The sequence below is a fragment of the Lissotriton helveticus genome, chromosome 2_1, assembly GCF_964261635.1.
Source record: "Lissotriton helveticus chromosome 2_1, aLisHel1.1, whole genome shotgun sequence".
NCBI lineage: Eukaryota > Metazoa > Chordata > Amphibia > Caudata > Salamandridae > Lissotriton > Lissotriton helveticus.
Genome location: NC_136059.1, coordinates 244,409,737 through 244,432,890, shown reverse-complemented (window position 1 = coordinate 244,432,890; position 23,154 = coordinate 244,409,737). Strand labels below are relative to the sequence as shown.

At 46.8% G+C, this 23,154-nt stretch overlaps 1 protein-coding gene across 1 annotated transcript in view; it reads left to right on the top strand.

Annotated features, from left to right (window-relative positions):
- EPG5 (ectopic P-granules 5 autophagy tethering factor) overlaps positions 1-23,154 on the top strand; it is a 582,198-nt gene that overhangs the window by 176,198 nt on the left and 382,846 nt on the right. Inside the window, exon 13 of the mRNA XM_078674745.1 lies at positions 21,955-22,095. Within this exon, the coding sequence (XP_078530871.1) occupies positions 21,955-22,095 (141 nt within the window). The remainder of the gene's footprint in view (positions 1-21,954; positions 22,096-23,154) is intronic.

The window sequence follows — 23,154 nt, the reverse complement described above, 5'->3', positions numbered from 1 at the left end:
GAACCATCGCAAGCGAAACTGACAGATATTTTGTTATTTGTTTGTCATTGGCCGGACAAGACTTTGCAGTGGCCACTATTAAAGGTTATTTGTTTACCCTTTCTGCATTTACTGGGCCATCCATGCTTCTTTAAATCCACTATTGTGATGAGGTTTATCAAAGGTTTAACATACATGTTCCCACCCAAACTGTTTGTGATACCACAGATGGATCTTAATTTGGTCCTTACATTTCTCATAACAAAAGTTATGATCATTTAATCAAAAATGAAAAAAAGAGGCATTCGGTCCATTGAGGGAAATCCTGTGGAAGTTGTGGAAGCGTTTACATATCTAGGAGTGTGGCTGGACCACATGGACCGCTCCTCCATACACATCCATGCACAACAGATAGCAGCCAACTCGCTAGAATGGCCTTTCAGGAAATTACGGAATTCACTAGTGAACCCAGATCTAAGACCACCACTAAGGGTGATGGTAAATTACTTTCAACAGTATCACATGGAGCAATTACCTTCAGCGAAAGAATGGCAAACTGGCTTGATAGAACCCAATCAATCTGCTATCGAAGAGTTTTCTACCTACCGTATTGCACGGCACACGCTCAAATAAGATAAGAGAGGAGTTTTGCCTGATCTCACAGCACTGGGCACTCAAAGCCACATTTTATTAATATGCTGCATGAAAGCCAAACAAGCTAAAAAAAACCATGCTAAAAATGATATTTTGGGAAACCATAAAGAATCCCAAGACCAACTGGTATAAGTATTTCAACTCCGTCCTCAACTCACTAGAGGCGCAGGAGATTTGGTCTGGCGGTTTCTCAATACCAACAGCCTCAAGAATAATAACCAAGCTAGCAAAAACCATATCCAGGGTGCAGGACATTCAAACTATCAGGAACTTGGCACTTGGCCACAGGGTGTTCAATTTATATGATCCCGGAGTATTGCCAACTTACCTCTCCCTGCCTTTTAAATTAGCACTGAAACAGGAGCTACTAAGGCTGCGACTCGGCTTAATCCCGTTAAAATCATACTGATATGGCCGCAGAATCCTGGAAAAGCAGCCCAGATGCTGCAGATTTTATGCAAAACAGGAAGAATCACTAATGCACTTTCACTTCTTATGTCAAAAGCTGCTCCATTTTAGGATTTTCTGACTGTGACCAATATGGCGCGCTTTAAACGTCTCAACTTGCAGTGCAATGGTCGAATCATATTTGAAGGGTGAGTCCTCACGGATGTATGTTCCTACATTGCAAACGATTTCAACGCGTGCATTTACCACGCGTGTAAAACATCGCAATGACCATTACATCGGCATTTTTAACAACGCACGGCGTTTCAACGCCAATTCGTTGTTTCCTATAGCAAGTACAATACCTCGCACGCTTCCAAAGCGCACGTGTTAACAATGCAGTCCTGCACCAGAAAATCATCAAACGTCCTTAATTGTGATGCCCACCGTAGGCGTCCCGCCGATGTTTTTCCCTGTAATTGGTGAGTAATATATGTACACCTATAACTATTCTTTTTTCTGGTGAGAAAACCATCTAAGTACATGCAACCATGGACGTCCGCAGGAGAGGGGCAAGGAGGAGCGCTTGCCCCCCTCCCTGGATCGCAAGTCCGTCCGGTGAGCAGCGCCCTCTTTTGGGGTATTCAGTCGAGGTGCAGCTGCAAGGCCCAAGGCGGACCCCCTCTCCTGGGCCTTGCTGCCATGGGCTGAAAAGGTAATATGACCCCCGGATTCCTTTCAGCTGTGGCAGACTGGGGAGGGTGGTTTTGTGGCCATGATCAGCTTTCTTTGCTGGCAACTCTCTCTTATCCTAATCGCTGCATCTGCATGATAATTGCAGATGCTTGAATTGGCCTTAGGTGTGAAGTGAGCCCTGCCCCTGCATGAATGAAAGGCAGAGAATCCTACAGGGCTCACAACAAAAAAAAACGAGTGACCTTAGTGTCACAATCGGTGCTGCTCAGTTTCATTGAAGGGAAAAGGAGAATAGCAGAAAATGGAGAAAGAGGCTAATCTTTTCTTTTTTTTTTTTTTGCAACTGTTTTCTTGCTTTTTTTCCAAACAAGCATGTGCATCCAAAAGAAACATAAATAGAGTTAAACATAAATAGTGACATCAGTTGAATTTAAGCACTTGGGGGCAGATTTACAAGCCCCATGCGCCGCTGGTGCATCACATTGTATGACGCACTGGTGGTGCAGCCTGCTAAGGGATATTCACAAGCACAGGTAAAGTCACCACACGTAACTTAACCTGTGCTTGTAAATATTGCCACTGTTCACGCAACACTTTGCGTGTTAGGGGCGGGACATGGGTGTTGCTGTGTGTGTTCCCACTCAACACCCATGTCCACTGATGCATTTCCAGATTTACGAGAAATCGTAAACCTGGCAATGCGTCAGTTTGCTGCTCCACCATAGGGGTGGCGTAGCCAAGAGAAAGGAGGTAAAATGTTTTAATTTCTCCTCAGCTTTTCCTATTTCAGTGGGTGCTGCATTCTACAGCACGCATTGAAAGGAGAAAAGGCCTGCAGTGATTGCTTTTGTGCAGGAAGGGGCCCCCTTCTTCACAAAAGCAATCTCCCCATGGTGCAGGCATCCTTGCACCATGGTGCAAGGGTGCCTGCGCCGGCGCATGGCTGCTGTTTCTGCACCAGCGCAGGGGAGAGCACAGGAATGCAACATATCATTATTGATATGCCGCTTTCCTGTGCTCTGAAAGTGCCGCAGCGTGGCGCAGCCAAAGGGCTTGCGGTGCAGCGCTGCGGCACTTTCTTGTACATCTGCCCCTTTGTGTTTTTTTATTTTCATGTAATTTACATAAAAAAAGGAATAATGAAAAATTGGGTCAGTAAAAGAATAGTGGAGAAGATAACATTGAGTTGGTAGGAGTTAAGGAGGGGTGACCCCCACATCCATTACCACCCTGAGAGGAGTGCAACAAACCCTCCAAGATACACCCAAGTTATAACCCCTCAAGCCACTCTCCATTACTTGTTTTACACATCTGAAAAGGTTGCGCTACTCCCTGTAATCATGTTTGTCCATATCTGAAATATTGAATTCCTGTGTTCCTGGGTACATCTAAGGAGGTCTGGTGTCCACTTTTGCTTTTAATAGAAGTATTGGGTGAGAGGCACATCTAAAAGGGGCTAGACAAACAAAAGACGGTAATAGGTGGTGGAGATGACAGAGCAGCAGAGGTGAGATCTGAACATAAGGGGCAAAACAACTATATGGAACAAGACGCTTAAGGAATGGGAGATGGGGAAGGAGTGATGTGTATGTAATGGCAGAATCAATGAGAGAAGGGAAGAGTCTTGGTTAGGTAAAAGGAATAGCATGCAAAAGAGAAATGTATCAGGCTTGGGGAGAGTGGGAGGATGGAAGGGGAGAGAATGCTGTAAATAAAACAAGAGCAGTGGCGTATCCCAAAATGACGGGGTCCCTCTCCGCAGAATGTGATAATGGGCCCCTGAGTCTCCCACATCTCACTGATATTCATTGGCCCTGGGCTGAATGGGAGCCCCCTGATGGGTTGGGGGCCTCCTGAAGTGTTGTGGGCCCATCTGTGCGGCAGGGGCCTGTATTGCGCCCTGGCACAAGAGGTGAAGCAAGGCAAGAGGCCGGGGAGAAGAGTGGTAAATAGCAGTGCATGTAGGGCTAAGGTGGAAGCTAAGGGACAGAAACAGTGAATTGAGGGTAGGGGTGAGAGGAAATAAAACATGAAGAATTGAGCATGAAGGGAGAGGTGGAATTAAAGGGGTCAGAACCAGTGAACAAAGTTGAGGCTGGAGAGAAAGATGAAAGGTGAACGGAAGTGCTTGGATAGGAGAGGTCCACTTTGCATTGGCATATTGGTCTCCTCTTAGGCCTCCCAGGCACCTTCTTCACACTGATCTTTTAGTCCTGTCTCAAACTTACCGGTATCAGGCCAGCACTACCATATCTCAGTGATTCCAGGTTATATTATGTCTGACCCGGACCCTCTGGGCAAATTAAGAGGTAGAATGTTCACTTGACTTGCTACCCCACCTACTTTTTTTTAAAACTAGAATCAACTTTATTCGTCCATCTCCACCATTTGGTCATCCCTCTTCAATCCCCAGCAAGTCTTACTTGATATGATATATTGCTTCCGGCCCTGCCTCTTTAACAGATTACTTTTCTCCTAAATATATCTGTTAGGCCTGGGCATCTGTGTCCTAGCTTTAGCAACACCAGAAAGAGCCCGGGCTACCTCATAACCCCCCCTGCCCCCATCTACAGTACTTTTTACTCTCACCACATCACCTTTTTAGCATCAAACTCATCCTCCATTTTCTTGCCCCCCTACTCCTAGCTGAATGTAACTCCCAAGTCTGTCAGAACTCCTTCTCACCAAACCCATGAACTCCATTCTGTCCATCCTTATTGTTTTCCTTTAGGTCTCTTCCTCTGTTCTAAAGAGGTATGCATTAGAGGACATGTAGCCTTGCCACGTCTGTGTTCAATGACTTGCAGAGTACACCTAAAACCTACCCATTTATCAGTCCCTTGCTTTCCTCGTTTCAGTTTTCCTACACCTGGCGTTTACTACTACACTGAGATCTCCCTCTCTTGCTTTTCCACAGACTCTAAAGAGGACATTCCTCTGTCCAAGTAGATAGATGGAATCAGTCATGGCTTTGGTACTTAATCAGTTGCTTCATTAATATTGTTCTAGACAATGTGGCTTAGCGAGGCTGATCCTACTAGCTCTTGAATTTGACACAATCGTCCACTGTATTATCAATGAAAGGTTTGCTGATGTGGATCTCTCTAGAACCACATCAATCTGATTCAGATTTCTTTTTCTGGCCATTTTTTGTTTTTTCCTCTGTTTCATTGTAGTTGGCAGGTCTTCTGCTGTGGCACCTCACAAGATTTTTTCTCCCCCCCCCCTCCCATGGGTTTCTTTGTTTATTTATGCTCTTTGTCTTATTAGATTATTTATTTATTTATATATTTAATACTTGTGCTCAATCATTTCAGAGGATGGTGATGAAGTAAAATGTTGCCACACCCTGGAAAAATTTCTGCGGACCTACATGCATGCAACATCCCAAAAATGACTTGTTTTTGTGTGTGAAATTGCTGTAAAAGACGTGCTTTGTGAGCGGAGAATATAAAGCCACAACCATCGCCATATCACTGCTGTCAGGTTGCAAAAAAATATGTTTCCACCTGTCTCCCTTGTATGTCCCCCTCCCCCGCCCCCTTCTCTGTCCCTCAATCATCATGTGCTTGGCGGCGGGGAGTCTTGTCTTAAATCAGTACAATCTCTACAGCCATCTCCTTAAGCGTTGCTTTTTGGACCCTAGCCCTTTTTACCCTGTGTATGCAATGGTCCTTTAGTTTTGGGTCGCTAATAATCACCGAGCAAGGCCAGGAACATGTGCACTCTCCACCCACCCTGGTGTCCACATATTCTCAGTTGAACTGGGGTGGTTATCTTAGCAGCCGCCAACGTGAAATTGTATTCCCTTTCACTTGTGGCAAGGTCGCTAAGCCCTCTCGTAATGTGTAAGCAGTTTGCCAGCACTCTAATGGAAACTAGCACATTCACATAGCTTCATTGCCCAAAGCCCTGAGTGACAATTGTGCATAGGTTACTGTTTATGATACATTGATTAGCCTATTAACTCAAGGTGATAAATGATGTCTTTTTAGAAGACACGGGCACTGGTAAACTTGTCATCCTTCAAGTGCCACCAACTAAATTGCAACACAGCCCAGCATGTCCATTAAGGCCCCCTAAGAGCCAGTGAGATAGAGAGTACCAGTATTTTTGTATGACATCCTGATTAATTCTATAATTTCTCTATCATTTCTTTCTCTTGTTTTCCTGCTCTGTTCCCGTACAGTAATTTGAAGCAGACCCAAGGATGGCTTGATGTACTATACAAAATAATAACATAAAGTAACATAAAGTTCCACTTAAAATCGTTCCCAGCCCCCCTTAACTCCTAATTTCTGTTGTCCTTCGACACTCTGATGATACCGTCGAATGGTGTAAAAGACCTATAGAAACATGTGACATAAAATATTGCCTTTCGTTGTTACTTTTTTCTTCCTTTAAGTGTTGCAGTGTATATGTAAAAAGTGCGAGTTGCAACAGCAAATGACGAAATGCCATGCCCATCAGATCGGAAGAGGACAATGACGTCACCATAAATACGATCGGAAGAGGACAATGTGTAATATTACCGCACGCGGTGTAGAAAACCGCAATGACAAACAGCATGCACGATGTAACATGCAGCATGCGTTGTTTCCTAATGCAATGTTAACGTTCCCGCGTTGTAAAATGTGCGTTGTTATGCACCCGCGATGTGCGCACATCGTTGTAATGGGTGTTCGCCGTCCTCACAGCTGGCGGCTCGATTTCTGAAGTTCATGAGAACTGTTCTAACAATGTCAGCAGAGGAAAATGACAGCACATCACAACAGACTATTTAACTCGTCCGAGGAGCCCCACTATTTTTATCCGGATTGAGATAAGTCAGTGCTAATAAAAACCAAGCCATGATAAAAAAGCACTGTCCGTGCTCTTTCAGCAATGCCTATCATCATCTTTTTGACTGCACGGAAATCCGATAAGGCGATATCTCCTGAAGACTCTTATTGTAGTTAAAACTGCAATCTTGAATATTTTTTGTGTCTGAACTAGGCCCCTATCAAACCATTTTATTGGGGTCCCTTCGGGCCCACCTGCGAAGGAGGCAAAAATCTCACTCTAGTTGTACTTCCGCACTTTAATGCTTTCCTTTTATATAAATGCATTCTTGATAGGCATATTGACCAATTCTTTCAGACTCCCCTTACAAATTTTAATTCCTAAATAACATTTTATCAATTGTGTTTTAACTGAGGCCTTATCACAGCCATAATAGGAGGGCCTTGGCGGTACCCTCATAGTTCAGCTATTGCCATTTCATGGTCACGCTTCAGCTAAACGTATTGTTTTTAGGCATACTGACCAATTTTTGAATTATACTTTTATATGAATTTTAATAATCCTCATGCATAGCTCATGTCTTAGACCCACATGCGCTCTGTAAATTCCACCATGCTTTTGATGTGCACACATTTTAACAATGTCTTCCTCCAAACCCATGGATCTAATCTCCATGAGCCCTGTAAATTCCACCATGCTGCTGATGTATATGAATGAATTATTGGTTTTATTGTAATGATTTAAAATAATCGCACAATAAAGAATTTCTTCTTCTCATGGATATTCTCCAAGGGCTGATGCACGGCTGCTTGTTGCGTCATTTGATGCTGAAGTCTGTCTTCCTCGACCAATCACTTCAGCTCGTTGCATGTGTGAGTAGTGAGCTGTCTCGGTGCTGCCACCCTACACCACCCTACACAATTTACCTTTTTTTCTGGCAAATTGGTGCTGAGGCCCATAGTGATCTTCTTGCCAAAAGTCCTTACTCCTTTTCATGTTGGCCAAAATACATCACCCACCCAGCGTTCTTTGCCCAGCCTCACCCCTCGAAAAAAGGAGGAGAAACTCCATCAGCTGGAACCCAAATGAGCTTTAAACTTTTACATTGATTGCACCTAAGACCATAGGGTGGATGATCTGCTTTTTGTGCAGTTCTCTAAGGCAAAGAAAGGTAAAGAGGTAAAAGATAAGCAATCTGTCAAGGTTGATGGTCCTTGGCATTGTGATCTGTCACGCATTGGCCAAAAACTAGCTCCTAGAAGGACTGAGGGTCCATTTGACCAGATTCCTCAGTCCTTCTGGAGGGATACCAGGGCCATGGCTGTCACCACTGTGTTGGCACGTGGAGTGCCTGTCAGGTCGTGATGTGGGCGTTAGTACTACGTACATTCACGAAGCGCTGCTGCCTAGACAACAAGGTCAACGGGAAAGGAATGTCATATGTTCGGTGCTGGTCTCAGGCCAATCGACAGACCCTCCACCTTGTGGAAGGGATTGCTTTGATATCTATTCTAAAGGTGAGGAAACAGTGGTTAGAAGTATCAATCAGAAGAACAAGTTACCTCCCATTGATGGGGGTGGGGTCGCACACTACTCACACACCGGGGGTGTCGCCCCTAAGGACTCTGGTCAATGTAGTAAAGTGTTCGCGATGCATCATCTTTCGATCTTCTGCTATCTTCGCTGTCTTCGTCATCCCTGGACACGTGTTTCGGGGTATCACCCCTCGTCAGCAGGGATAGGCCGTGTACTGGGGTTGCCGATGGCTGCCAATATCTGCCAGGTATAGTACCACTCAGGCGCGTAGGTGCGGGATCCCAGGCTCGTCAGCCCACTGCTCACGGGAGCTTTAAAGTTACAAATGGGGGTGGGGTCACACACTACTCACACACCGGCGGTGTCACCCCTAAGGACTCTGGTCAATGTAGTAAAGTGTTCGCGATGCATCATCTTTCGATCTTCTGCTATCTTTGCTGTCTTCGCCATCCCTGGACACGTGTTTCGGGGTATCACCCCTTGTCAGCAGGGATAGGCCGTGTACTGGGGTTGCCGATGGCTGCCAATATCTGCCAGGTATAGTACCACTCAGGCGCGTAGGTGCGGGATCCCAGGCTCGTCAGCCCACTGCTCACGGGAGCTTTAAAGTTACAAATGGGGGTGGGGTCGCACAGTACTCACACACCGGCGGTGTCGCCCCTAAGGACTCTGGTCAATGTAGTAAAGTGTTCGCGATGCATCATCTTTCGATCTTCTGCTATCTTCGCTATCTTCGCCATCCCTGGACACGTGTTTCGGGGTATCACCCCTCGTCAGCAGGGATAGGCCGTGTACTGGGGTTGCCGATGGCTGCCAATATCTGCCAGGTATAGTACCACTCAGGCACGTAGGTGCGGGATCCCAGGCTCGTCAGCCCACTGCTCACGGGAGCTTTAAAGTTACAAATGGGGTGGGGTCGCACACTACTCACACACCGGCGGTGTCGCCCCTAAGGACTCTGGTCAATGTAGTAAAGTGTTCGCGATGCATCATCTTTCGATCTTCTGCTATCTTCGCTGTCTTCGCCATCCCTGGACACGTGTTTCGGGGTATCACCCCTCGTCAGCAGGGATAGGCCGTGTACTGGGGTGGCCGATGGCTGCCAATATCTGCCAGGTATAGTACCACTAAGGCGCGTAGGTGCGGGATGCCAGGCTCGTCAGCCCACTGCTCACGGATGCTTTAAACACAAACTACACTTACCACAGTCCTTAGGGGCGATCCCGCTGGTGTGTGAGTAGTGTGTGACCCCACCCCCAATTGAAATGTTAAAGCTCCCTTGAGCAGTTGGCTGACGAGCCTGGGACCCCGCACCTGCGCGCCTGAGTGGTACTAAACCTGGCAATATATGGCAGCCACTGGCAACCCCAGATCACGGCCTAATCCCTGCTGATGAGGGGTAAATACTCCTAAACACGTGTCCAGGGATGACGAAGACAGCGAAGATAGCAGAGAATCGAAAGAAGATGCATCGCGGAACACGAACTACACTTACCACAGTCCTTAGGGGCGAAACCCGCTGGTGTGTGAGTAGTGTGCGACCCACCCCCAATTGTAATGTTAAAGCTCCCTTCAGCAGTTGGCTGACGAGCCTAGGACCCCGCACCTGCGCGCCTGAGTGGTACTAAACCTGGCAATATATGGCAGCCACCGGCAACCCCAGAACACGGCCTAATCCCTGCTGATGAGGGGTAAATACCCCGAAACACGTGTCCAGGGATGGCGAAGATAGCGAAGATAGCAGAGAATCGAAAGAAGATGCATCGCGGAACACGAACTACACTTACCACAGTCCTTAGGGGCGATCCCGCTGGTGTGTGAGTAGTGTGCGACCCCACCCCCAATTGTAATGTTAAAGCTCCCTTGAGCAGTTGGCTGACGAGCCTGGGACCCCGCACCTGCGCGCCTGAGTGGTACTAAACCTGGCAATATATGGCAGCCACCGGCAACCCCAGAACCCGGCCTAATCCCTGCTGATGAGGGGTAACTACCCCGAAACACGTGTCCAGGGATGGCGAAGATAGCAGAAAATCGAAAGCAGATGCATCACGGAACACGAACTACACTTACCACAGTCCTTAGGGACGATCCCGCTGGTGTGTGAGTAGTGTGCGACCCCACCTCCAATTGTAATGTTAAGGCTCCCTTGAGCAGTTGGCTGACGAGCCTGGGACCCCGCACCTGTGCGCCTGAGTGGTACTAAACCTGGCAATATATGGCAGCCACCGGCAACCCCAGAACACTGCCTAATCCCTGGTGATGAGGGGTAAATATCCCGAAACACGTGTCCAGGGATGGCGAAGATAGCAAAGATAGCAGAGAATCGAAAGAAGATGCATCGCGGAACACTAACTACACTTACCACAGTCCTTAGGGGCGATCCCGCTGGTGTGTAAATTGATACTTGTATAGCGCACTACTCACCCGCAAGGGTCTCAAGGCGCTTGTACGAATACCGCTGTGGAACCCATCCTGGCTTTCCCTGTGAGGTGTCCACTCCTGGGCACCCCCAAGGTGGAGGCCAGGCATCCTTAGCGTTGTGGGGGCCGTTGTGGAGACTAAGCAAGCTATTGCCCAGAGTTGCAGAGTGGGACTCCATGATTGGACTAGGCACCGAGGCGAGAATGATCAGGTCCGGGGAGATTGAGTCCAAGAGCCGCCGAGGCGGGAATTGAACTCTGGTCCCGGGCCAGACCTCTGCATCAGGGTCTGCCGCTCTAACCATTGAGCCACACCCCCAATTTTAATGTTAAAGCTCCCTTGAGCAGTTGACTGACGAGCCTGGGACCCTGCACCTGCGCGCCTGAGTGGTACTAAACCTGGCAATATATGACAGCCACCGGCAACCCCAGAACACGGCCTAATCCCTGCTGATGAGGGGTAAATACCCCGAAACACGTGTCCAGGGATGGCGAAGATAGCGAAGATAGCAGAGAATCGAAAGAAGATGCATCGCGGAACACGAACTACACTTACCACAGTCCTTAGGGGCGATCCCGCTGGTGTGCGAGTAGTGTGCGACCCCACCCCCAATTGTAATGTTAAAGCTCCCTTGAGCAGTTGGCTGACGAGCCTGGGACCCCGCACCTGCGCGCCTGAGTGGTACTAAACCTGGCAATATATGGCAGCCACTGGCAACCCCAGAACACAGCCTAAATCCTGCTGATGAGGGGTAAATACCCCGAAACACGTGTCCAGGGATGGCGAAGATAGCGAAGATAGCAGAGAATCGAAAGAAGATGCATCGCGGAACACGAACTACACTTACCACAGTCCTTAGGGGCGATCCCGCTGGTGTGCGAGTAGTGTGCGACCCCACCCCCAATTGTAATGTTAAAGCTCCCTTGAGCAGTTGGCTGACGAGCCTGGTTCCCCATCACCTGCGCGCCTGAGTGGTACTAAACCTGGCAATATATGGCAGCCACCGGCAACCCCAGAACACGGCCTAATCCCTGCTGATGAGGGCTAAATACCCCGAAACACGTGCCCAGGGATGGCGAAGATAGCAAAGATAGCAGAGAATTGAAAGAAGATGCATCGCGGAACACGAACTACACTTACCACAGTCCTTAGGGGCGATCCCGCTGGTGTGTGAGTAGTGTGCGACCCCACCCCCAATTGTACCTCCCATTGATAACTCTCTTTCTGGTCAATTCTCTATCTAGCTGCAGATTCCTCACTGCCCTTCTGTTATGTTATGTTATTGGTTTTTTGTAACGCACGCTGCTACTCCTGGGGGTGTTCCGGCACGAGCCTAAGAGGTGCTAGTTGGGAAGAGATTAAAACAGAAAAGTTATACAAAAATTATACATTTTACTTGTGGTAACCACTTCTTCTACACTCCCACACTAGAAAAACACTCTTGCTTTTCAAAAGAGTAATGTTTCCAGTGCTGGAATATTTTTTTTCCAAGTTAGTGCTTGTTAACTGCATATCTTTACCCCAATTATGTGAAAATGTGTCACGTTTGTTGTCTTTACACAAATCATGAACCTGTGATTTGGGACATGTAACTAGCAATGGTGAGTTGCTTTTTGTGTGCGTGCCAATGTGTTCTGGCGATTCACTTCTGTTGCATTCCTCTTTTCAGCGTGTGGAAGTGCTCGAGTTTGTATCTGTTTCTAGGTGCACAGGTCAGCTATTTTCTTCTGATTTTTTTTAAACTTAATCAAACGCTGAACTCCGAGGCTTCCTGCCTCTCAAAGCTGAGAGATTCTTATCTTGATAATTGCCTCTTAAAGACACACTTCCATCTGAGGCTGTCTGTTTTTGTTTTATGTAAAAAGTACTTGATTTCAGGACCAGCAACCAAGTAGCTGGATATTAATTTCACAGATTCTGTTCTGGTGAAGTGTGATTTATTTTCATGCTCCCATAACCTCAAGGTCAGAAAAAAACTGGAAGGAATTAATATAGAGCAGACACTGCATTTTATTTTTCTACATTTATTGACAAGACTTTTGGTGTTGGGCACAGTGATTGCGACTGCTGAAAAAAATTGGAAGGGATTAAAGGATCATCTTCAGCACTTCAACTAATATAGAGCAGACACAGTTTTTTTTATTTTATTTTTACTACATTTACTGATGGAGATAGGAAGAGACTGAGAGTGCTGCCGCCGCCGACACGGCCTGAAGAGGGAGCTCGTGAGCAGAGAATCGACAGGACAGAACGCCATTGCCTCGAGGCGGACGTCTCTACCGCTACCGCTGCTGCTGCTGCTACTGTCACTGCCGCAGAGGGAAAAAGAGGGACACAGGAAAACAGTAAAACGGCAAACAGTAAACGGATTACCTGCCACAATCGAAAAGAAAGCGGGCCACCGGCCGGCCGGTCGCTGGCTCCCATCCGTTTCCATCTGCTGTCGGCTTGGCTTTGCTCTATCTGCCGACGGGGGAGCTGGGTCCGCTTTTTCCGGCGGAGGTGCCGTGGACTGGCCACGCGTACGAGGAGCAACACCTACTGGCGGGTGTAAGCGCTGTAACAACAACACCGCTGTAGCCTTGCCCCGCCGCACCTGGTCCCCCTACCAAAATCTACCAGCCCGTTTAAGGAGCCGATCCCGCATCCGCTCTGGTTGCAGCACAGCAGTATAGCCGACTGGCCATGTGCGAGAGGAACAGCAGCTGCTGGCGGGTGTGAGCGCTAAGCTAAGCGCTGTGATAACAACACCGCAGCAGCCTTGCCTCATCGCGCCTGGCCCCCTTACCAGCCTCACCGCTGATGAACTGAGAAAGACCAGGGGAAATCAGGAGCCAGGAGTGAGGGATAAGAGCATCTGCGAGTCGGTGAGTCAGCACCAAGGCGGCAAGGCACGGGGGGGTGTAATCTGCTGACCAGGTTGTTGGCTGAGGCTGGCACTGCCTCAGTCGCTCAGAGGTTCGCCGCAGAGCCTGTTGCCAGCTGCTCAGACCGCCCCTGGGCTGTCGCTGTCTTTGCAGCCTCGCAGCCCCAGTTCATTACTTCTGGGCATCCAACACTCTTGAGAGGGGTTAGGAGGTGTCTAAGATTCGGCCCCGCCTAGCCCGCAAACAACACCTTGTGGACTCACCATGGAAAACATCAAGCCGCTTAGAAGACTACCACGGAGAAAGGGTACCACTCTCCTCTCCGCCTCTCCTGGGGAGGTTCAACAGGAGTCGCCACCACCTCAACGTCACACCCAGGCGACCTATCATCGCAATCTCGGATCAGCGACTTCTTCGGAAAAACTCCTCTCCAAAAGGGCTCTCCTTCCACTCATCCACTACGGCTCGACGCGGATTTTAATGCTGCCACTCAGAGCGAAAACTATTGCTCTCCTAGCCCAGTTCACATTAAAAACTCAATTCTGGAGAAACCCTCTCTGTCCTCGCCTAAATCCTTCGCCTCACATGAGGCACACCAGCTGCATACGCTCTCTCAGGAGGTTGCTTCTACGACCCAGGACAGTCTCTCTGCCTCACTGAGCGCCTCCTTTGCAGCCCTGGGAAACTCCTCCTCACCTGTTTTCAGCTCTGACCCCTTAAATACTACTGTATTAAACACTGCAACCAAGCTGCAAGTCCAAGCCCAGGTCTATGGCAGCGCCCAGCAGACATCACCAGATCACCCTGATAACTGTAACGCGGATAATCCAACTTTGAAGCCCCAACTTCAACACAGCCCAAACTTATGTCCCTTAATTGGACATAATGACCATTCATCTTCAAACAAGAGTTACAACTATGATGATTCTTCCTTACCTAACAAACTATCCAACCGATTCCTGGCCTCCTTAGAAGCCCGAATCGAAGATTCACTTGCTCACTCACCGGGCCTTAGCCCGCTCTCAAACTCTCTTAGAACGTTAACGGAGGACCGGGATTCTCCAGTGTTTACCTCCTCGGACACCACAAACTCTATCTTGGTCTCACAGACATCCCTGCATGCAAAGCAAGACACTATAGCTAAAGCCACGTTATGGCAGTCGCAGAAAATGGAGCTGCAGATCGATCTAATGCAAACTCTGGCCTCAGCACTATCGGACCTGGGCTCCAGGATATCCTCTCTTGAAGGCTTGGCAGCGCTAACGGGCACTCCGAATTCTTGCCCTTGCTCTCCAATAATCAACAAACTTTCGTCTCTCCCCGAAATCTTGAGTGCAATCTTGAAAAGTGTGAAGTGCCATAACAACGGAGAAGGACCATTAAAGCCCACACGAGAGCCTCATCTTTCACTCACCGTTGAAGAGCCCTCATGCTCAGCCATAGTACCCAGAACATCCTCAGAGAGAAAAAATACTTCCCCCTGTGTCGGCCCAGTCACTACAAGTCCAGCCCGCTTTACACCGGGGACTAGTCCCCGCCCCCCCAAAGCGGGCTCTGAACACACTTAATAATTGCGTTGAGGTTTGACTAGTAACTTAACTACACGATCTGTCTGCTCCGACACTGTTCATATGGACATGGCCCACAGCTTTCCTAATGCCTCATTGATACCCTCACTGTCAAGGAGGGAGAAAAAGAAACTAAAAAAACTATCCAAAAAACAACGCTTAGCGAAAAGGAGAGCGGGGCTTGAAGGCTCAGCAGCACTCAGTTTGTTAGCCACTAAATCAAGGGGCCTCCCTTATTTTCCTATTTTCAACTTGCCTTCAAAATCCAAAACAAAAACTACTGAAACAAGCTCGACTGCCGTGGGTTTAAAGGCCACCAGTGAACAGCCCGGTCTATCAACCCAGGGAGGTCCTGGGGCCACAACAGCCATCGATTTAAACTTCCCACCAACAGCGAATGATCCATTGTCTAACAAAATTACAGTATCAATTATTCATGATCAAAGACCTAGGAATCAGACCATCAACGTACAGTCTGCTGCAGCAACATCAGAAACACGGAAGAGTCCACTTGATTGTCAGGTAATGGCGAAACCATTGAAAGCGGACCCGCAAAGTGCAATAGAGTGCGACGCAACAAGCCGCCGTGCTTATCATCCATCTGAGGATCCATCTAGAGCCGGTTGGCTCTCCACTGTGCACATGCAGAGGCCCTGTGCGCCCCAATTGCCACAAGCATCAGAAACGGTAAGCCACTCGGGGGGAACAATCACCCACCTGAAGTTCGCTTCCAACCTCTGACGGCACCAGCACCTTCAAATGACCCAGCTAGGACCCAGAATCACCAGAACCTGGAAAACGGAGCAGAACTAGTCTTTTTTCCTCACTACGAGCATAAGGGCTCATTTGATGTCCTCAATAGAGGCAATCTCATCCGTCTATTCAAATGTGTTTCAGCGTTGTCTGGGGTCACTTCCTCAGACCTTATATCGGTCAAGTTTTTTACAATACCAGGAGGAAAAGGGGTCCCAGGAATCCATTAGGAATGCAATCCTTAGGGAAGCCAATTTATTTGAAAATTGGGGCATCGAAATGTGGGTTCCTACCCATCAAAAATATCCCCACGTTCTCCTCCCCCAGGCCCCAGTGAACCCGTATACTAGCGTACTGAAGGGGTCCCGGGGTTGCAACCCATGCTTGGCTTCCGGAAGCGTCGAAAGTAGACAATTTCTTAAACATCGCATGTCATAACAACCAACGTCTGATAAGTTGCAAACCTAACTGCTCTGCCTTCTACGAAAACGATATCCGCCACGGCTATTCTGCCCTTGAGCCTCTTACTAACCTAGTCCAGCAGCGCCCTTCCTAACACAGGCGCCAGCCGGATTAACCCTAAATTAACCATCACATCCTGGAATGTGGCTGGGCTAAAGTCAATTCTTGCCTCAAAATCAGCCGTGAATTTCCTGAACAAAAGCAATATCATATGTCTCCAGAGGACTTGGTCTCTATCTCCATCGCCTCTGCTTGGCTATCACAAACTTTTTCAACGAGCCGTCCAGGCCAACCCCTACGGAAGACCCTCTGGGGGCCTCTCAATTTACATTAAGCACAGCTGCAAGATAATGGTCACACCTATTCCTTGGAACCTGACAACAGGGCAGACAGTACTTATCACCGGCCTCTCACTGTCAGGTAGGGCCCTCCCAATTCTCCTAATCAATTGTTACCATAATATAGCGAAAACCACAAAATCAACTGCAACTGATCTACTGGTAAAACATCTGGAAGATCTTCTATTGGAATTCACACTTACGGAGGTACTGTTATTAGGAGACTTTAACATCAAAGACCTTGCAACTAATGGTCTCCCAGCAAGGAAAACCAAAGAGCAGGAAGCGATGACCATTTTTCTAACAACTTACAACCTCCGGTCAGCTCAGCAAATTATACTGGAACAGGCACCCGGGTGTTCATTTTCTGCCCACATTTACAACCATCTCAACTATTGACTATATTTTCTTATCACCGTTTTTGTACAATAATCTGGCCAGGATGGAAATTCTAGATCGTATGGAGAGCGACCACAACCCCCTAACGGTAACATTGCATTTGCAAACACCGCTTGCTGCGGAAAAACAGAAGTGGGGCAATTGTCGCGGGCCGAACTCCACACCTTGGCTAGAAGAATTAAATGGGATTCACTAAGCTCTGTCAAGGTGGGAATTTGGCTTAAGGCCGAAATACCTAGCTTCAGACTAGAGGCCCCCACAGAATTACATCACCTGTAGGATAATGCCATCGTTAAATTACAGGATCTATTGGTAGGCCGCGTGGTTCAACCTGGATCATCTGGGCCACGTCCGAAGTAAACTCAGCCTCCCAAAGAAAGAACCTCAGGAGGGCTGTGCGCAGGCGCAAACTGATCGGAACTGTACATACTGCCAATAATGTGGCATTGCTGCGAAAGACCTTCAAGAAATCCTTATGGGGAACCAAGAGACTAAAAGAACACTCTGAGTGGCTAAAAATATTCAACCTGCTTAAGGGCAATAGCCAGTCCAAGTTTTGGACCTACACGAACAAACTCCGCTCCACAAACAAGATGAGAGGAAACGCGGTTTGTGAAGAAGATTGGGCCCTGCACGTGTCCCAACTATATCGCAGTGATACCTCGGACCCAATGGTGATCGGACTAGGAGATCGTGTTGAATCCACTCAAACAGAAACTTATGAGTTGACCACTGCAGCCGAGGTCTCCAAGTATCTGCGAAATATGAAAAACGACGGTGCTCCAGGGCCCAACGGTCTTCCGGCTGGGGTATTTAAATGTGCCCTGGAAGAGTGGGCGGCCCTCTTGACTCCTCTATACAACAACGTGTTCAGGACTTGCCAGCTACCAGACTCATGGTTAGGCTCGATTCTATTCCCCATATTCAAGAAAGGAGACCCCACGCTCCCGGCTAATTACCGACTCATCGCACTGTTCGATCTTGAGGCAAAGGCATACGCACGATGTCTTCTTAGGGTGCTTGAAAAATGGGTTGCTGACAATAACATAATACCATACTACCAAACGGGGTTTCGGGCATCGGCCTCCACAATAGACAATATCACCACTCTAGCCTTCCTGAGTCAACAAGCAGCCCAAAAAACCATCTTCCACTTTACTGCTGCTTTGTTGACTACAGCGCGGCTTTTGACAAAGTGTCTCGGAACACCTTGTGGAGGAAATTGAATAAGTGGGGGATCCCGCAGAGCCTCCTAAGAGCACTCATCTCACTGCACAAGAACACATGGGTGCAATTCAAAACCGGCCCAAAGACAGTCTCTTCAAGAATTAGTGTCACTGACGGGCTAAAGCAAGGCTGCGTTCTCGCCCCTCTCTTATTCAATCTTTATACAGCCGATCTTGGAACATTTTTAGAGAACAGCAATCTCCTCCCGCCAAAACTCAGTTCTGGTAAAAAGTCTCTGCATATATTACAATATGCGGATGACATTGTAATAATGGACCAAGCCAAATCAGGTCTCCAACGAGTGTTAAGTACGCTCCATATATACAACATCGCTAATGCCTTGAAAATCAATCAGGCAAAAACCAAGGTACTGATATTTGGCAGATGTAAGAATAAGAAAAGCTTAAGGTGGAATATCGGGCCTGCCAGGATCAACACAACCGTAAAATATAATTATTTGGGAGTCTGGTTCAACGAGACGTCTAGACCTGCAGCTCATCTAGCTGCCTTGCAAAAGAGAGCAGAAGCAATCACATACTCCCTGACTCGGTTGAACCTGTCCCTGTGCAGTCCCTCTGCAGAAGCCATTCTGAAGGTGATCAAAGCTACTCTTCTTCCTGCCTTAACCTATGGGTATCAGGCCTTTCCTGGGGCATGCTCTGCTAGTCTTGATCTCGCCCAAATCTCCACCTATAACAAAAAAATGTCCACCTCCCAAATTTCATTCAGCGAGCAAGACTACGTTTGGAGCTGGGCCTACAAAGACAATCAATTTACTGCGAGGCCGATACCCTGAAATATTTCATACGGTTATTAAAAGCCGGCGACAACACTTTAAAATCCCACCTAAAAGAAACCTTTTCCAGTCCTGGCAACCCTTGAAACACTCAGATTGCAAAGGCCATAAGAGTGCTAGAGATGGACAACGCATCCCTCTTTTTAGATTCCATTCCATACTCGGCCTGGAAAAATACCATCAACAGACCGGTCAAATTAATTTCCCATCGCATGGATTTGCACTCTGTAAAAACATCTTCCATTTTGCTCCCACTGAACTCTTCGCACCTTCCCGGGAAACCGCGAGCCTATTTCCAGGAAAACTTAAATGCAGTGGCACGGAAGAATATTATGTTCATGCGACTTCTTGGCTTGCGTTCAACGGCTTTTAACAGATGGGCTCCAACAAGGGAGGGGGGGCTTTCAGACTGTGCAATTACCACTTTGAGTCATGGCTGCATCTCCTGTGTTGTTGCCCGGCCCTAGCTGCCCCAAGAAAGTTTCTCTTAAAACCCTTGTATTTAAGATGGGGCATTAGGACATGCTGGGAGGCTTCGGCTCTTTGTTTCGCATCCACTGACATCCAAGTGCTTGCAAGGTCGGGAAAATTTGTGAGACTCTTTGACAATCTTCTGTCACCTTCTTCGGCCCCCGCATTCCCACGTCTTCCCCCTCAAAAACTCATCACAGACTTTTTTCCCCTGTGGTTTAGCACTTTTCGTTTTTATTATCTTTAATTTTGGTTTTGCGTAGCAAAATGTTTATATCGGCAACTACAAGACTGTTTTTCTTAGAAGCACAATGGTCACTAAGCTCACTGAGCTGTTTCTCAGCTTTGTGTTTATGATTTCTTCCTTTTATCCTAAACATGACAAATGTGATACTGCTGATTTGTTTATATCCAACTACAGGCCCATTAGTCTCCTAGACACTGCCCAAAAACTAATGGGCCGGATTCTATTGGATCGGATACTGGGCTGGATAGAGGAACACAAAATACTGACCACCCTCCAAGCTGGATTTAGATCAGGCATCTTGACCCTGGACCAGATCTTTAGGCTGCAGGTCCTTTTCTGGAAAACTGCAAGAGTAGAGGGTGCCAGCCTCTACCTTGTTTTTGTGGACCTGCGGGCCGCCTTTGATCTTGTGCTCAGAGATAAAATATGGAGAGTATTGGAAGAACTAGGCCTCCTGCTCTATTTACTAGATGTCTTGATCCGACTCCATGCGGGGAACTTTGCCCAGGTCAGGTGTGGAAGGAATGGCGAACTCTCGGCCCCCTTTCCAGTAACCAGGGGTGTACACCAGGGTTGTGCCCTTGCCCCTACTCTCTTTAGCCTCTATGTTAATGGCTTGATAGATGAACTGGATGGAGTTAGGGATAACGATGCCCCGAGATTGGCAACTGGAAGGGTGCCTGCTCTGATGTTCGCGGACGACACTCTGTTGTTATCCTGAACATCAACAGGCATCCAGCGGGTTCTGGATGGGTTTTCAACTTTCTGTGCCTCGGGGGGGATTGGAGGTTAACCTGGATAAAACCAAGTTTATGGTTTTCAATCCCCCGAGGCACACCCACCCGAGCCCTGTCTTGAACGGCACCCCACTTGAGCGGGTGAAAACCTTTGTTTACCTGGGTGTCACGCTAACTGAAGACTTTGACTGGGGCCAACAGGTATCTAGATCTGCCCTGAGACTTTCACAGATTACAGGGGGGATTGGGAAATTTCATAAAACTTCACAATTTAAACCAGTCGCCCCTGCTCTTGAAACCTATAGAGCCCAGACCAGGTCAGCAGCTACGTACGGGGCAGAACTATGGGGCACAAGAACGTACTGAGTCTACTAAAGGTGGAACAAGCTTTCATGAGAAATTTGGTAGGCTTACCCCAAAGCACCCCTCTCATACCATTGCGGTTAGATATGGGCCTTGAGTCCATAAAAGATCTGATAGCCGCACGACCCTTGCTCTACTGGAGAAGACTCTGGACTGTACCGTAATTTGTTGATTACAGAGCGGAATTTTCTGCTGTCTGGGGGCAGCTCAAGAACAAAAATATACCCTGGCTATCCCACATCAAGGCCCTGCTTTACCAAATTGGCTTGCCTCAATTGTGGGAGTCAACGGAGGAGAGCTGTCCTAGGCTCCAGAGGTCAGAACTGTTGGCTATCCTGAGAAACAACAGCCTCAACACGCTACTCAGCTCGCCATCCCAGGGCAGGCTAACAACTGAATTCCTGCAGGTGAAAACTGCGTCCAAGAAGGAGGATTTCTTAGATCTAGTGCAGCCTCCTCTTGCGAGAAAACTATATACTCAACTAAGGCATGGCTGCTTGCCCATTAGGGGGCTGACCTCTAAATGGACTATCTCAAAAGAGGGAAGTTGCCCAGCATGTAATAACAGCACAGAAGATATCGTCCATGTCCTGTTCTTTTGCCCGGCGTATTGCAAAATACGAAAATGCTGGTTGGCCCCTCTGTGTAGAAACTTGGTTCTTAGACAATGTGCTCAGGCTTGCAGAATTTTAACATATGATACCTGCCCCCCCATTGTGTTTGCTCTTTCCCGCTTCATACACGGTATGTGGCGCAGAAGGACCGCCTTTTGACAAGGACCTAATCCTTTTACTCCCCCTTTGATAACTTTTGATAACTTTTGATAAACTTCTTGTTTAATAATTTTTTAACTGCTTGTATTTATGGATTTTATCACCGTTCTTGTATGTATTTTATCTGCACTTTTATGGTCAACGACCAAAATAAAGTTATCAAATGAATGAATGAAATGATTTCTTATATATGTCCTAATGCTGTTTTTATAGCAATGTTTTTAAGTAACTGTGCTAAACTAATAAAAAACTTCAAACTAAAACTGTTGCATTCTCACTATCCATTTCGGTTGTTTTCTTTATTTTCAGGAGCTTACGGTCCATGCCATTTGTCATGCATAAATCCGCTCTTCCAAAGTAATTTTGTGTGAGACCTTTATGAAAAAACAATAAAAAAGCATTGAGCTTCAACTATTAAAACCCACTATAAGTTTGAGCAGTTAGCTCTCAGATTTGTATGTTGTCTAATTGAAGGTGTTCCTCTCTTTAATTTCTCAGGTGTCTTATATCAGCCTTAACACAAGAGAAATGTTTTCAAAAGTTGGACGAGAACTCTTGACAGCAATTGCTGGTATCCACAAGTGGATAATTCCTGTACTCTTGGAACGCATCAGTGGAACCATTGAAACTGTGGGCATGGTAAGGGCTCCTTCAGACTCTTCGTTTGCAAAAGATTTGCAAAAGATAAACAAGCCTTGGTCTGTTTTCATATTCCATATTGCCTTGTTAATACATGGGTATTGCTACAGAATGGATGACAAATGCACAATAAGAAACCTATTAAGGAAGAAAGTTTGCAGATTCAGCAGATCCTATTCAATTTAGCATTCACCAATAATTCGTTTTTGTCATGCTTTAAAGTACAGGAAGATTAGTTTATTAATACTTTCCTCGCTGCCGCTCACATTACATTAGTTCATTTCAAACAAATGCTATGTCGCACTCACCAGAGCTCAGGCATACAGGTGCATATTAAAATGTACATCTATTTTTCTGCACACATTTATTGTGGTTTGACACTGTCTCCTGCGTTGCTTTATCTGTGTACACACCCTGAGCCTTCTGAAAACACCCTCTTTCACAAGAAAAACACAGCAGCATTGTTTATTGCATATGTAATGTGGATTTCTTTCATTCTGAGACACTTTATAGTGCAAGACAGTAAACATTAATAAAGAGGGATAATGTGGGCTCTTCTCAATCTTTGTGGCCTGTTGAAATAACTGCTGGTTTGAGAAAATAGCAGTGTAAACATGAATTGACATCTACATAAATAAATAAGTATAATAAAATAAATGTATTCTTAATAAAACATTAACATTACAACAAATGAATACTACTTTCCATGACATCAGAAGTATATTAAAGTGTTCAGGGTTTTTGTTTCGTGCTGTACACAAATACCAATGTAGGTATCCACAGCATCTGGGGGAAAGTAGCATCACTTTAATACTTGGGTAGAACAAATGAGTGCACTATACCCATCTAACATTTACAGTGGCAGGAACTGCCTTGTACTCCATATGCTGTGTTGTTATTCATTTTGTGTTGAAATCTGCAATAGATGGTGGAATATGTGGAACATTTGCTTTAACTTATAGCTCACGATTGGATAATTTGATCAATTATCTAGGATCTTTGAAGCTTCCATCAACATAAATATATTGTACAGTCTAATATTACGCAATACAACATTAA